At 44.3% G+C, this 16,274-nt stretch overlaps 1 protein-coding gene across 1 annotated transcript in view; it reads right to left on the reverse strand.

Annotated features, from left to right (window-relative positions):
* Positions 1 to 16,264, reverse strand: part of ARHGAP9 (Rho GTPase activating protein 9) — a 35,787-nt gene extending 19,523 nt beyond the window's left edge. The window contains exons 1-2 of the mRNA XM_032212398.1: positions 16,109 to 16,264; positions 2,218 to 2,445 (exon numbers count right to left, since the gene is read on the reverse strand). Of these exons, the coding sequence (XP_032068289.1) occupies positions 2,218 to 2,445; positions 16,109 to 16,237 (357 nt within the window). The 5' untranslated portion in view covers positions 16,238 to 16,264. The remainder of the gene's footprint in view (positions 1 to 2,217; positions 2,446 to 16,108) is intronic.
* Positions 16,265 to 16,274: the final 10 nt, after the last annotated feature.

A 16,274-nucleotide genomic window follows, 5' to 3' on the forward strand; every position in this document is an offset into this window, starting at 1 on the left:
TAAGATAACCCACTGTCCAAAACCATTCAAAGCTTAATTCTGCCGCTTATTTCTTCTGTTCTCAAATTTAAATTAACTTTTTTTATAGACACTTTTAAAATGGTAAAAATTCCTCACCAGCTGGAAACACTTTCTCTTTCTGTATCCTTCCGTTTTGGAGCCGCCCCGACTTCATCAGCCTGGTGGCTGGACTTTTTGTCACCAGCTTGAAGAACTTCTCTTGGATCGATCAGGGACTTTGCGATGTCCCTGAGATCAGCAAGACGTATTCTTCCTGTTCATCATCTCTGTGGGACGGTTTAGGTCCGATTGGACCACCCAGCGGCAAAAGTATCGGCTGCAGTCTCGGAGCATCGAGACTGCACGTCCGTATCGTCGCAACGTTGGTTCCTCCCCCCGACTGACAATTTGTTGTTCTCACTGAAATACTTTTAACATGCCAGATTTTAGGCCACTTTTATCATTCTTATACCAGTAGTCTGAGTTCACACATTGATTGGGTTTAGACAAGGTTGAATCATAAACCATCTTTTACAAACCATCGACTAAATCAAAAATACTAAGCCATAGCCAAATAAGTGTCTATGGAGATTCTTGAGGTCATAGTTGTCCCAAAAGTGTTTTTTCAAGAGGCAACTGGACTTTCTAGTTTTCCTTTGAAGACAGAGCTGAAGAAGCTTCTTGGATGAGAAGTGAAATGTCTTTAAAAAAAAACCCAGAAAGTCCAGTTGCCTCTTGAAAAAACACTTTTGAGTTAGTCAGATAAGCCACACTATTAGCACAATTTATGAACTCTGCTTTAGGAATGCCAATAAACCCGAATTTGATTTTTGAAACATAAATCTCAGCTATTAAAACTATTTCCATCCTATCAAGTTATAGAGATCTCTTAGCTAGAGAAAATAGTATTATTTTCTCCAGGTACCTCTTAGTACATGGTACCCTTTATAAATATTAGGAGTTACTAGCAAATTAATTACTTCAGCATGAATTCTTATATAGATAAACTACATTGCCCATATAAAAGAAGGAAGTATCAGTAAGCAAGAGGGTTTGCAGAAACACAGAAATAAGGGGGGAAAGGCTAAACAATTTCCACTAAAAGTCAGTGTGATTCAGTGGCTATTGGACTAAGATGGGCATATCCAGGTTTACATCTATTCTTAGATACAGAAAAGTCCCTGGGCCATTGAATCCTGCACTACTCACAGAGTTGCTGCTGTGAGGACAAAATGAAAGGAAATCACCCCGGAAGCTGCTTTCCTGAGCTCTCTCGATTAGAGCAAGATATAAATCAAACAAACAAAAAATAAGCAAATAAGGTAGATCAGTGGTTCCCAAACTTGGCAACTTTAAGACTTGTGGACTTCGACTCCCAGAATTCTCCAGCCAGCTCTGCTCTCAGAATTCTGGGAGTTGAAGTCCACAAGTCTTAAAGTTGCCAAGTTTGGGAACCACTGGGGTAGATGAATCCAACTGAAATTATTGCATTCCACAGCCACAGAATATCGATTGCTTCATGGGGATAGAAGGAAATAAAGCAGAAAGAATAGAAAGGTGTATTGGAGAGAGGGAAATTATTGCAAGATTTTATCCCTCCTATAACTTTCATTTTTAATTTTTTTTTAACTCTTCAAGCATTTGGGTCAAATACATCACTAAATGCATTTGACTGGAAGTACTGAGTACAGGAAATCCTTGACTTACAACTGCAATTGAGCCCACAATTTTGGTTGTAAGTCATGACCACTGTAAAGCAGGTCACCACGTGACTGCATCTGGTTTTACGAACCCTTTTTGTGGTGGTTGTTAAGCAAATATAGCAGTCGTTAAGTGAACCCATTATTGACATGGGGCTTTTTGGTGGAAACCAGAAGTGAACTCCAGTTTCTGGGGGGGAAAACGTTGCAACTTGCAGTCACATTTCCACAGGATGCTGCAAATGGTTATGTGGCCAAGCAATCATAATGCAATCGTGAGACCACAGGGAATCCAAACATTGTAATTCTGAATCTAGGTCATAGTAGCTTTTTTAGGGTCTGACAGAACTTTGAATCACTAAGTGACCAGTTGCAAGCCAAGGACCACTTTTACATCAATTCAATATTGCCAGCTAAAACACTTGCTGGGTAAAGGCACAAGCCAATCAAAAGTAAGGATTGGATTGCTAAGGCTAAGTAGCATGGATGCCCCCCCCCAACAATTCTAGCTTCTCACCATCTCTTGGCTCCTCCTGGGTGGCTTCCATGACTTTTCACCTGTTGCAGGCTTATAGTAGTAATTACGCAGGGAGCTGGAGTCTATGTGACGTTCCCAGGTTTCCAGCATCTGTAATGGTGGGCTGCGAGGAGTAGGAGGTGTTGTTGGTAACTGCTTCATCTCCTCCAGATTGTAATAAATTGGAGGCTTCTCCCCCTGAAGAGGTGGAGGAGTATCATCCAACATCTGCTAGAAAGAAGCAGGAAATAAATGAGAGTTGGACTTACCCTAACATACTGTTCTCATCACTGGAAAAGGGACGTGGTAAGAAAGTATTAACTCCACCACTTTTATTCAGAACGCGAGGCTTAAGATCTCTTCCTGTCCCGTGGAAGAAGCTTCATTCACTGAGTAACTATCTCTCAGCCAATCTACTTCACAAAGTTGTTGTGAGGAAAAATGGGAGGAAGGAACACTATGTACGCTGCCTGAAATGCCTGAACAAATGGTGGGATTTAAAAGAAAAACCTCTAACAAATACAGTAAATCAATAAATCCCACTGTGATGACAAGAACTTGCAATTAGTAGGGTAAGAGAAGAATAATGTATAACAATCAGTACAAGGCAGTAAGGTAATTCTCTTCATGATCCTTGGACTGCTTAGGTACTCTTAATCTTCTCTTTTCCTAAACAAGCAGAGACTGTAGCCTTCACATTCCTTTCTCACTTGTTTGCAACTAGACAAATAATGTGGATGAATGGCCTACCAGCTTCAGCGGTCCTTGGAGGAAGCCGATTACCTGGACCCCTTCCAGTCCGGCTTCAGACCTGGTTACAGCACAGAAACCGCTTTGGTCGCATTGACCGATGATCTCTGGAGAGCCAGGGATGGAGGCCACGCCTCCATCTTGGTTCTTCTTGACCTCTCGGCGGCTTTCGATACCATCGACCATGGTATCCTTCTGCGACGACTGCGGGAGGTGGGGGTGGGAGGCACTGTTTTGCAGTGGTTCTCCTCCTACCTCTCGGACAGGTCGCAGTCGGTGTTGGTCGGGGGACAGAGATCGACCACGAGGCCCCTAACATATGGGGTGCCGCAGGGGTCGGTCCTGTCCCCCGTACTATTTAACATCTACATGAAACCGCTGGGCGAGATCATTCGGAGGCACGGGATAAGATACCATCAATATGCGGACGATACACAGCTGTATCTGTCCGCCCCGTGCCAACTCAATGAAGCGGTGGACGTGATGAACCAGGGTCTTGAGGCCGTTAGAGACTGGATGCGGGCTAACAAGCTTGTACTCAACCCGGAAAAGACCGAGTGGCTGTTGTGTTTCCCTCCCAATAATTTGGTTAGCGTTCCACCACTCAGGCTGGGGGCCAAATTTTACACCCCTCAGACAGGGTTCGCAACTTGGGAGTCCTCCTGGACCCACAGCTGACCTTTGATCACCACCTGTCGGCTGTGACCAGGGGGGCATTCGCCCAGGTCCGCCTGGTGCGCCAGTTGCGACCCTACCTGAATCGGGAGGCACTCACAACAGTCACTCGCCCTCGTGACCTCTAGGCTGGAATACTGCAACGTGCTCTACATGGGGCTGCCCTTGAAGAGCATCCGGCGACTTCAGCTAGTCCAGAATGCGGCCGTGCGAGTGATTGTGGGTGCACCTCGGTTCACCCACATAACACCTATCCTCCGCGAGCTGCGCTGGCTACCTGTTGATCTCCGTGTGCACTTCAAGGTGCTTCTTACCACCTATAAAGCCCTTCATGGTAGTGGATCTGGGTACTTAGGAGACCGCCTCCTGCCGATTACCTCCTCGAGACCGATTAGATCTCATAGATTAGGCCTCCTCCGAGTGCCATCTGCCAGCCAGTGCCGGCTGGCTACTACGCGGAGGAGAGCCTTTTCAGTGGCAGCTCCGACCCTCTGGAACGATCTCCCCGTGGAGATTCGTACCCTCACCACCCTTCAGACCTTCCGCGCAGCCCTCAAGAACTGGCTATCCCGCCAGGCCTGGGGGTAAAGATTTGATCCGCCCCCACCCGAATGTTGAATGAATGTTGTTTACTTTTTAATTATGTGTTATGTTATATGTTACTGTTTGTATCCCCTCCCTATAAGTTGTTAGCCGCCCTGAGTCCCCTCAGGGAAAAGGGCGGCCTATAAATAAACTTATTCCTATTCCTAAACTTATTCCTATAGGAGCTAATCAGCAATGGGATTCCAAGTCTTTTCCTACCAGTTCTATGAGAGAGCGCTTGTGTGTGTGTGTGTGTGGTGAAACACTCAAAGACTGCCCTCCATGTCAGTGCTTATGAGTTGAGCTGTTCAGCTGAGGCATGGCAATCCACTCTGCCACCCAAATCAGCTGAGCTAAAAACCAAAGGAATATAGGACAGGGAATGGTGGGGGCAGGTGGGCGGGGCCAGCCAGAGGTGGTATTTGCCAGTTTTCCAAAATACTCAAAATTTCCCCTACCGGTTCGCCATAAACGGTCCGAACCAGCTGAATACCACCTCTGGAGCTAATAGATGGACTTCTCTAAGTGCCAGCAACTGGCTCCCACTCCCCATAATTGGAACCATGTATAATTCTGCTCTGGAAAGAGCTTCATTTTAGGCATGGGGAATACTTTTCTTGAGTACCTTTTTTTAAGTGTCAAAGTTGCATAATGGATACACTAGGCAATTCATGACTCCCTTATCCTTTTCTAGGGGTTGTCACCCAGTGCAATATACCTCCACATCCACCATCTTCCAGTTCTTCCATCAGCCATCCCGCTGAGGGAATCTTGGGGGCTTGCTCTCCTTGTGGTCTGAGAGGATATGTGCTGTTGTGTTGCTTGTCCAACCTCTAGACCAGTTTATTTTATTTTTACTTTAGCGTATAGCAAAACATATTAAAAAGTATATCAAAATTACATTTTCAATGAGCAAATATGAAACTATTTACTCTGTTTGCAAATTCAAAGGTAGACTGTTTACTGTATATAGTCAATACATGATGAGGTTGCATATTGAAAATCTCTGAGGTTTCCCGGATATGAGAGCTGTGGTGGTGCAGTGGTTAGAATGCCGTATTGCAGGCTAATTCTGCCGACTGCCAGCAGTTCGATCCTGACTGGCTCAAGGTTGACTCAGCCTTCCATCCTTCCGAGGTAGGTAAAATGAAGACCCAGACTGTTGGGGGCAATATGCTGACTCTGTAAATCGCTTAGAGAAAGCTGAAAAGCACTGTGAAGCAGTATGCAAGTTTAAGTGCTATTGTTATTGCTATATGCGCTCAGAGGGGCAGAAGGAAGAAACCTCCTTGAAGAGTACAGGAATCCTAAACTTGGGCGACCCCTTGGCGATGACACAAAGTCAGCTAATTCTTCCACAACGGCAGTCAGACAATTTTCTGGCTTAAAACAGATCACTATAAAAAGACATCATAGGACTTAGCATATAAAAGTTTAGGCCAGTGTTTCATCCTTGGCAGCTTTAAGATATGTGGGCTTCAACTCCCAGAATTCCTTAGCCAGCATGTCAAGTTAGGCATTTACTGAATGCCACAGGTAGCACACAGAGCCATATTTGCCAGCATGGCAGCCTTCAGCTCCCAGCTGATTTTCAGCCTTCTGGAGGGCCAGGGGTGCGTGGCATGACAAAACCATGCTCGTCAAAATAGCGGTGATAAAACTGCATTGCTAAAGCCGCGACGTCATCACGCGCGCCATCACTGCCGCGCAACAGCGCGGCAACAGAAGGGCGCTTTAAAACAGCACAGCGGCAGAAAGCCGATTTAAATTAAGGTAAGGGTTAGGATTAGGATTAGGTTTAGGTTTAGGGTTAGGGTTAGGGTTAGGGTTAGGTTTAGGGTTAGGTATAGGGTGCTTCGGAAGGCGCGGACATAAGGCCCTCCACCCTTATGTCAGCGCGGTAAGGTCGCATTTGCTTTAGCGATTCTGACGGCGCGGATTAGCACTCGCGCTTATGTCTCCGCAGATAAGGGCTTCGCGGTATTGTGGTGGAACCCCAGGGGAGGCCGTTTTTGCCCTCCCCAGGCTTTAGGAAAGCCTCCGGAGCCTGGGGAGGGTGAAAACTCCCCCCTGCACGGTGTGGGTGCGCACACATGCACAGGGTTTGGGGTGTGTGTGCATGCATGCACAGGTGTGTGGGGATGTGTTAACAGAGCCGAGGTGGCGCAGTGGTTAGGGTGCAGTACTGCAGGCCACTTCAGCTGACTGTTATCTGCAGTTCAGCGGTTCTAATCTCACCGGCTCAAGGTTGACTCAGCCTTCCATCCTTCCGAGGTGGGTAAAATGAGGACCCGGATTGTTGTTGGGAGCAATATGCTGACTCTGTAAACCGCTTAGAGAGGGCTGAAAGCCCTATGAAGCGGTATATAAGTCTAACTGCTATTGCTATTTCACCTTTAGAAAAAGGTTAGCCATCACTGATGTAGTACTTTCAAGGATGCCCTCGTGTCAGCATGAGAGAGAGCAGAGTTTTGTGACAGCAGAGTTTCTAGGGGCTGTTAATTCGTCTTGCCATCTTGACTGCCTTTCTGGCAGTTTCTGGCTGGCCAATCAGATTTTGCTCTCCCAATGTTCCTCATGAAGAGGAGGAAGAATGCTTTTTTTCAATACGTCAAAGAGTCAGAACCAATGGAGGGTAAGGATTTTCTCAGTGGCCTACACACACACACACACACACACCCCGAAGCACTGCAGGCAAAATTACAATCAATGATACCCCTTTCCATCTCCCTACTCTGCAGTCTCTGGATACCTAATCAAGCTCTTCCTGCAGTTCCTAGGCTATTTTCCTGGACCAGCATCATAGCACTTTCAGGTGTAGCCTCCTGCCAGCATGCCAATCAAGTAGCATATGGTTACCACAAAGCACTTCATGCAGGATGGGGAAGAGCCCTGGTTTCGGTATTCATCATTTTTTTCTTTTTATCCCCCCAAGATTGAGCCACTGGTTCCTCTCTAGAAAGCAGAGCAGAAGTAAGAGGCATTTCCTCTAGGGGAAAAGAATATGTTTTAAGATCTTTTCTATCAAAACCAGCCCCAGCTATCGAAAAGTGATTTTTACATAATAAAGAGCCAGGCTTCCCCTCTCTTCAGGTTACAAGGAAGGATGAACAATATTTCAGGGATTAGTGAAATTTTAGGGTGGGTCTCATAAAGACAGTGAGCCATCTGAGCTTCAGAATAAATTGAGTAGATTACCTTGGTCATCAAAACATTTGATTATTCTCAACCATTAACTATTAGCCTACTTAATACATTATCTATCCTTCTGTCCAATCACAATATATACAGTTTGTTCCAGTCTTGTACCTTGTCACCTTGTCTTATACCAATCATAAAATCTGTTGCAGACTTCAAAATATTCTGACTCCCCTTTATTTTTAAGTTCAAGAGTGAGCCTATCTGCTTATGTGAATGTACTGCATTGTTTTAAATGTAAAAATTATATATATATATATATATATATATATATATATATATATATATATATATATATATATATATATTATATATATATATATATATATAAAATGAATATTCAATTGGGAGGGGAGAAAAAAGTCAAAACCGTTAAGAGAATCAGATTATAATTCTATAATCCTGCTGATCGATTCATCCAAGTTCTAGCCCAGTGATGGCCACCTGTGGCACGCATGCCATAGATTTGCCATCACGGTTCTAGCTATTTTATTTAGCACTGTTTTTGGTTTTTTTAAGCTGCCATGGCTGCTTATCGTTTCAATTGTTTTTGTGGTTTAATTGAGAACAGAGTACAATGTTTAAATAAATAAATAAATATGCAGCCCTATATCACAGGTTGGGAGTAAAAATTGATGACAGATCAGAAAAGATTAGGATTACTGATTTAGAGATCACGGTTACTTTCCAAGTTTGTTCCCTTGGCCACACATAATGTGTGTATGTACTGTATGTATGTCAACAACATTTATGAAATACATCTATCTCACTGTCTTTGCACTGTCATAGCACAATGTGATAAAAGAGTTAAACATTTACCTTCTACCAGGAGCAATTACACACTAGAGCCAAACTGATACTTGGCACCTATTGCTTGTAGTTGCCTTTTAGAATCAGTACGTGCAGTGGAATCACATCAGTTGAGTCAGCATTTTAGATAGTTCTAGTTTTGACAACTTGAGACTTCTAATAAAAGAACTAAGAGCAAGAGCAAGCATAGAATATTTACTCCAATTCCCACAAAATATCAATTTCCCCTAATTTAACTTGTGCTTTAAAAATTAAGCCAGATACTGGGTTTTACAAAGTTTTAGTGCTTGTAAATTGCTGTAAAGCTGTTGGAATTCAGGAAACAAAAACTAAGTAAAAATGTCTAGAATTCAAGGGAATTCTAATGCACAGTGAATGATCAATTGCACAGAATAGCTTGTTTTGTGCCATTACAGTCAATTATTGCTTTATGTGATAATAATCAACATCTTTATGTTTTGCCTAAAGAAATTGAAGACACTACTGATATTAAAAGCCTTTAACCTTGCCATCAGGAAGTAAACAAAGCAAAATAAGTACCATAGATGTCTTAGGAAGAGATATAATTGGTTTGAGCCCTTATCCAAATAGTCACTGCGGTAACTAGAGGGAGGGTCAACAGTGGACACATAGACAAAAGGAGGCAGGGCCTCAATCATTGTGGTCATGCTAGACTTTTAAACCCGAAGATAGCAAAGAGTTACTCCTGTTTAAGAGATTGTAAGGATATAAAAACATAACGAAAGACCTTCTCTTTGCTATTATTTTAAACTTTGAATCCCCAGATAACTTTACTGGGAATTGTGGGAACCAAAATCCACTATATCTGGAAGGTACAACCTAAGAGTTGGTTGAGGTACATTGCTAAATTTGGGTCAGGAAGATCTAAATTTGTATCCCCCTGCAGAATGAGGTCCATCATTTTCTCATGTTCTCTACAGTCAATTAACAAAGTTATTTTGAGGGTAGAATCAAGTCACTTTTCAATTATGGAACAGGGACAGATAATTCCAAATAACTATGTAAGAATGAATAAATACCATCCAGAGTCCAACCAGAGTGGAGCAGTTTAAACATTTCATGGATGGATGGATGGATGGATGGATGGATGGATGGATGGATGGATGGATGGATAGATGGATGGATGGATGGATGGAAGGAAGGTAGACAGATAAACAAAGATACATAATGACCAAGTTTCCTTCTTGTCTGAATAGGAAGAGCATGGCAGCTGTGAGTCTTTGCTTATGCTGAGCCACAGCTGTTTTACCTTCTTCCCATGTAAACAATTTCCATAAAATCCCACTGACAGATGCATATACTGTAGCTCCAGCCAATTCTTCCCAGCTCCACACAGATTCCCTGCTCATGCCTATCTATCTACACAGTGCCCTCTCCAGCTTAGTCACAGCTGTGGCTCCTTCTGCCTGCTTGTCTATGTTCATTGCTCAAGAGGAAGTTGAAAACGGGTTGCTTCATGGCAGAAGTCTGGAAGAATATTGCTAACGGTCCAGAGAGTTTCTTCCTCTTCCTCACTTTGTATCAATTCTGATTATGTCTTCCTTTAAAATCCACCTTTCAGAAGTGATCCCCCTCTTTATCCTACCTCAAGTCTTGAAGCCTTCAGAAGTTTTCTAGGAAGCACCGATACCCCCACACTTGGGTACTTACTGTCAGCGCCAGCTGTGCGGTTCAGAGTCGTGTGCAGAGGAGCTGGCCCTCCCACTAACTTCGCACACACATCCTGTGTGGGTGGCAGAGGCTACCACCCCTTCGAATCAAGAGAAAGACGAGGAAATTGTGCAAGGTAGCATGGCAGATGTTCAGATAAGCAGCTCTCACTCAAGCATCTAGTGGAATCTTGACAGAAGAAAAAATATGCGCGCAGCAGTCCACAGCAGTCAGAGACCATGAGAGCATATGACATATGTCAGGATGGAAGGACTGGAACTTAATGCAGTGAAAGCTTACTGTTAAACAGCTTTAAAGGGATATGAGTCAACTTTTCTCAGAAATTTGTCATTCATTCTGGAGGTGTGTCATAAGGCCTTATGTGAAGGCCTTGACTGAGAGTGATTTTTTAAAAGTTTCACTTAATGTCTACGTTTGTACTGGGGAGGCTTTCAAAATATTCTGCTTTCTTCCTAATCTGGGTTGTATTATGGACAGTCAGGTGATTCTGTTCCAACACCCACAATAATACAGTGGGACTTCTAAATCCTCATGTTGTGCTTTTCAACTATTTCCAGAGAAACCTCTATTTTAGTCTATGCTACCAAAAGGACAGGATCTTGTGCAGAGGTGAGTTCCTACTGGTTCGGCCCGGTTTGGCTGAACCAGTAATGATATGCTAGCCTGGGTCGCAGAACCAGCAGTGACCCAGGCTGGCCACGCCCCCGAACTGGTTCCCCGGTCGCCACCATCACCATCTTTTTGAACTGCATGCATGCATGAAGCGCACCCACGAGCGAACCGGCAGTAACGCCAGCCAGAACCCACCCCTGATCTTGTGATAATTTCAAGACTAACAGACTTTATGATAGCTTATATTCCTATGAGACCACATCAGGAGTGTCCAAACTGTGGGTTGGGACAAGAGCACCTGGGGCGGGAAGTGATCACAGATTTGCACAAGCAAAATAAAAGGCACTGTCAAAACTCACTCCTGGCTTTGTTCCTCATTTTGCTTGTGTAAATCTGCAGTGGGTGTTTTTTGCAATGCAGAATCCCTTACCACATCCAATGCCACAGAAATGCCTTGAATGTTTAATATATCACTTTTCCCTATGTTTTATTATTTATTCCACCCTTTTTAGTTAATTCATTTATTAAATTAATCTGCTGCCCATCTTGCCTAAAGGTGACCCTCGGCAGCTTACAACCAACAATTTTAGGTGTTCTGCAGATAGTCTTCCCACTCATTCAAGAACTGAAGGAAAATATAGGGAGAGACCTTTTTTTTAGAGGAGGAGGAGAAGGAAGCATATCACTTCCAGCCAGTCTGAATTCTTACAGCATAGACCCGTGATGACAAACCTATGGCATGTGTGTCAGAAGTGGCATGCAGATCCATCTCTCTGGGCATGTGAGCCATCGCCCATTGCTTTTCTGGGTTCTGGTGCACCGGCCAGTTAGTCATCACACGCACAGAAGCGCCAGAAATGGGTAGAGCAGCCGCCTGGTGCACATGAATGCACCAGTAAGATGCTCTTCCAGTTTCTGGCGCACATGCATGTGCAAAGACCAGCTGGCCGGTGCACATGCATGCACCAGAAACCAGAAGATCATCTTCCCAGCACGTGCATAGACACCGGTTGGCTGCTGTTTCGGTTTCCGGCAAGTGCATGGGCACCGGCCAGCTGATCTTTGTGCATACATGCATGCCAGAAACTGGAAGACCAAGTGGCCGTGAACATATTTGTGCCACAAACTAGAAGATCATTTTACCAGCATGCACTTGCACACCAGGCGGCTGCTGTTCTGGTTTCCAGCATATACGTGCTCCCATTTCGTCACTCGGTGCCGAAAAGATTCGCCAACACTGGCATAGACCCTTGACCCAAGGATAAGAATTTAAGACTAGTCCTGCTGGATCAGGCCAAGATCCATCTTAATCCAGGATTTTTGTTCCCTAGAGTAACCAACCAAGGTGCCATTCAGAAGCATATCCATCTTCCCCCTTATTCTCTGCTCTCCATCCATTCACCTTTTTGTTATCTGTTGTAGCCCAGCAGGAGCTGTTGGAGCTGCCACCAGACTCCGACAGCGAAGAGCACGATGAGTCGGCTATGGAGGATGTGGAGGACCCTGGACAGGTTTCCGACTCCAAGCAGGGCGCAGAAAGGCTGGTTGGCCACCAGAAGGCACCTGAGCCTTGGACCAGTGGGGAGGAGACAAGGGAGAGTGAGCCGGATGCCAGTAGTGAGTTGTTCCTGGATGCACACCATCGAAGAGCTACTAGGCATCAGGAACAGTTGCGCAGTTACAGGAGGTAATTGCACTCAGCTGGTGGTCATTAGGCTTCTCTCCAGACTATAAAAAGACTCCTTGTGCACACGACCCTGTTTGCAGAAGTCAATGCAGGATTGAATGTTGGAGGACATTACTGTGAGCTTGGCAGGCTGGATTGCTGCCAAGCCTTATCTGTGTTTATTGCTGCCCAAGTTTGTCTGTGTCGGTTTGCTGCCAAGGACCTGTCTGTCCCTTAATTAAATGCCGTAACTTATCTCTGGCTCGGAGTGTGTGTTGGTGTGGGACGGGGGGGGGGGGTGGGGGTGTCAAAACAGTTATCATGTTGATGTATTTTCGTAGAATTCTTCTTCATTTTTTCTTTTATTGTTCTACTACTTTACGTTTGTTCTGTTTTCATCTCTTCCTTTTTATTATTGTAAGCTACCTAGAGTAGCCCCAAGGAAATATAGACGGCCAAAAATAACAAATAATGTAAATAAACAACTGATACTTGGACATATGGTAGAACAGGAATTCTAGGAAGAAGCCAGGGGAAGCCGGTCAAATGATTTTAGGAACACCTAATATAAAAACCAGCTTCTATAGCTCTGAGGGTGAAGCCAATGTTTACTCCTGCTCACTTGCAGCATTTTTACCTAGGACAGTGATAGCAAACCTTTTTTGCCTCGGGTGCCAAAAGCCCACCCCCATAATTTAATGCCCCCTCCCGCCATGCCCCCTGCGCATGTGCGTGTGACCCTCCCCCGCTGCTCCGTGCATGTGGGCATAGCTTTCTTGGAGCCTGGAGAGGGCAAAAAAATGGTCCAACATGCAAACCAGAAGTTTGGGAACAGACTTCCAGGTTGCCCGTTGGGCCATTTTTCACCCTCTGGAGGCTTCAGGAGGCTTCAGGAGGCTTACGCATTGGGCGGTTGTTCGCCGGCAAAAAATAGCTGAAAATCAAGGGCAAAAATCAGTTCGCCAGCGTGCATGCGTGCTGGAGCTGACAGGGCAATGCCTCGCATGCCCTCAGAAATGGCTCCACGTGCAAACTGTGCTATTGCTATTGTTATTATAATGTCCCTAAGAAAGAGGAATTACACAGATTAATTGCAGGAGGCTCAACATACTTAAACCACCCTCATACTTCTTGACATAATAGACAGTAGAATTCATTGATAAAGCTGTAGGATCGTCAGACAATTAATTAGATAATTTTTAACAGGCTTATGGAAAAGCAACTTAATAGGAAGTCCACATCCAGAGATAGCAGATGCCTAAATATTAGACCCTGAATTCTGATGTTCAGAGAAAGACTTAGCTCTCTCTCATTGCTGGAAAGCTCCCAAAATTATTAGGTTGCAGAATGTGCAAACAGAAACATAAAGGCATGAAACTGCTCATATTATGTCAAGAGTGAATAGAAGGTAGATTGAAATGTAACATGTGTTTTTAGGATGCTCCACTGTAGATCAGCAAGATTGTGTGATTTTCAGCACAAAAGCAACAACAAAATTAGATGAATGACTGAAACCCAGAAATGAGTAGGTTACAAAAAGATAGAATTCAAGTTCTGAAAATTTAGGCTTATGTTCAAGGTAATTTCGATGGCAACCTTGTGTCTGTAGGCACCAATGCACCTCCAACAATTCCCCTGAGGCTGTCTTGGTTCTTTGAGTCACTCTGACCATTGTTTTTATAAAAGCATTTATTATTGAATAGAAGGGTAGCATGGCGTAAGGCAAAGTGCTGGATCCAATATGACCCTTTTGTACAAGACTGCTCAGTGGTGCACATAAGCTTCTAGGCCAGTATTTTTCAACCTTGGCGACTTTAAGTCCTGTGGACTTCAACTCCCATAATCCCCCAGCAGCTGGCTAGGGAATTCTGGGAGTTGAAGTCCACAGGACTTAAAGTCACCAAGGTTGAGAAACACTGCTCTAGGCAATCTAAGGAGTTTAAAATGGTGGGTGGCTGTGGCCCAATGCTTTATTTAGAACTGAGCTCAGCTGCCATGAGGAATAAGGTAAGAATGGGTGGATAAGGAAGCATCTGGAGCAGCATGCCCCAAACTTTCCGGCTTTGCAGATCAGTGGGGAGGGGAAGAGGATGGTTCCACGTGAGTGGCAGGTGAGCATGTGTGTACACATGCGCTCACCCTCCACTTCTGCGGTCTGGTTCTGAATGGGCCGTGGTGTTGAGACCCCCAGCAGCCAGTGGAGCTGGCAGTAGATTCAGACAGTGAGAAGGGTGGGGAGGAACAAGGGCCAGTCCTGGAATCTGGGGAAGTCTCTGATGAGGGCTCTGTGTCGGAGGCAGACATGGTGCCAGAGCCATATGCCAGTTATCAGCTGCCTTCAGAGTCAGACAGCAGTGAGGCAGACGAGCAGCTGGAGCCTGTTCCCATGAGCCAGACGAAGGGAAAAACTAAAGGACAGGGGTCAACTTGGAAGTAAGGCCAGACAAAAAATGGCCCCTCCAAAAGGAAATAAAAGAGGAGCGAAAGGGGTGTGGAGTTTGCAGGAGACAATTAGGTCACTTAATTGGTTCGTGAGTCTCCAAGACTCCTTGCCAAGTTCTGCAGATATCGGCCTGTCAGCTCTCCAAATCAGATAAGGTCTGTGACTGTAAATCCTCCTTTGAAAGACTTTGTTGGCTGTGAATGAGCAGAATTCACTGTAAAGTAATACAATGGGTTTTTGCCGGGACAAGGAGTTTGCTGCATGGTCTTGGGAAGTCTCAGTCAGAACACGTGGCCCAGTACTGGGCCGTGGCCCAGAGATTGGGAACCCTGATCTGGAGGATTCAGAAAGTACTTTCTTTGCTGTCTTTGTCCACCAGGACTGTTCTTCTGTGACTATGCAAACCACCATCCCAGACATTGTGACCACAAGCCATAAAACATTATCTACATTCCAGGTTTGACTCCACATATGGATCAAAACTCCCTTGACACTATTTGTTTGCAATTTTTTTTTAAAAATAGAAAAAGCTTTGATAAGCAAGCAGGCTTTAACTGCCAGTTGGGTTGCTGGATGTTTATTTGTTGTTATTGTTGTTGTTGTTGTTATTGTTGCTGTTGTTGTTATACATTTTAGTTGGATCTGAATACTTTTTTAAAAAGTTACATTATAATATTAGAACATTAATTAATATATTTTTTGCTGTTCACCTCTTGGAATAGTTATATCCCAAAGAATCTATCAAGCCTGGAATCACATTATTGTATATTGTATGTGTCTAAATACCACCTGTATCATGATAATGGCAATAGCACTTAGACTTACCATATTTTTGGAGTATAAGATGCACCTTTTCCCTCAAAAAAGAGGGTGAAAGTCTGGGTATGACTTATACACTGAATACAGTATTTTTGGCCTCCTGAAACAACACCCCTTTGCAAAAATGGCCGTGCAGAGCGTTTAGGAAGCTTCCAGAGTGCTCCTGGGGGCTGGGGAGAGCAAAATGAGTGAAAAACAGGCTGTGTTTTTGCTTGTTTTTGCCCCCCAGCCCCCATGAGCACTCTGGAAGCCTCCTAAAGGCTATGCATGCCCTTTTTTGACAAAAAAAACTGGGCCATTTTTGTGAAAAAACAGGCCATTTTGGGGAGGTCTGAAGAGTGCAAAAACTTTTTTTTTTTAATTTGCCTCTTCAAAATCTTGGTGCGTCTTATACTCCGGTGTGTCTTATACTCCAAAAAATGCAGTATATTCCGCTTCACGGTGCTTTACAGTCCTCTCTAGTGTTGAAAGTGCTGTTTGGTTTTATCTTAGCTGCTTTAATATTATCTTGTTATGATGGTTTTTTTATTTTATTCCATGTTAGCTGCCCAGAGTTATGCTTGCAATGGGCAGCCGTATAAATCGAACACATAAACAAATAAATGAATTCTGAGAAAAGTACTATAAAAGGCTGAACTCACCCTATAGTATCTCTCACTTCTTGCTAGCTCTTCCTCGGAACCCTGCCACAGCTTTGTGCTTTTACATTTCACCTGAGTCAGGCCACTCAGGCTGTGACGCCTACTCAGAGACAGCCGATTGATTCTCATCTTGGCAGAAAGGTGGTTGCGGCAGAACAATAATGTG

Source organism: Thamnophis elegans, chromosome 2 (assembly GCF_009769535.1).
Source record: "Thamnophis elegans isolate rThaEle1 chromosome 2, rThaEle1.pri, whole genome shotgun sequence".
Lineage (NCBI taxonomy): Eukaryota > Metazoa > Chordata > Lepidosauria > Squamata > Colubridae > Thamnophis > Thamnophis elegans.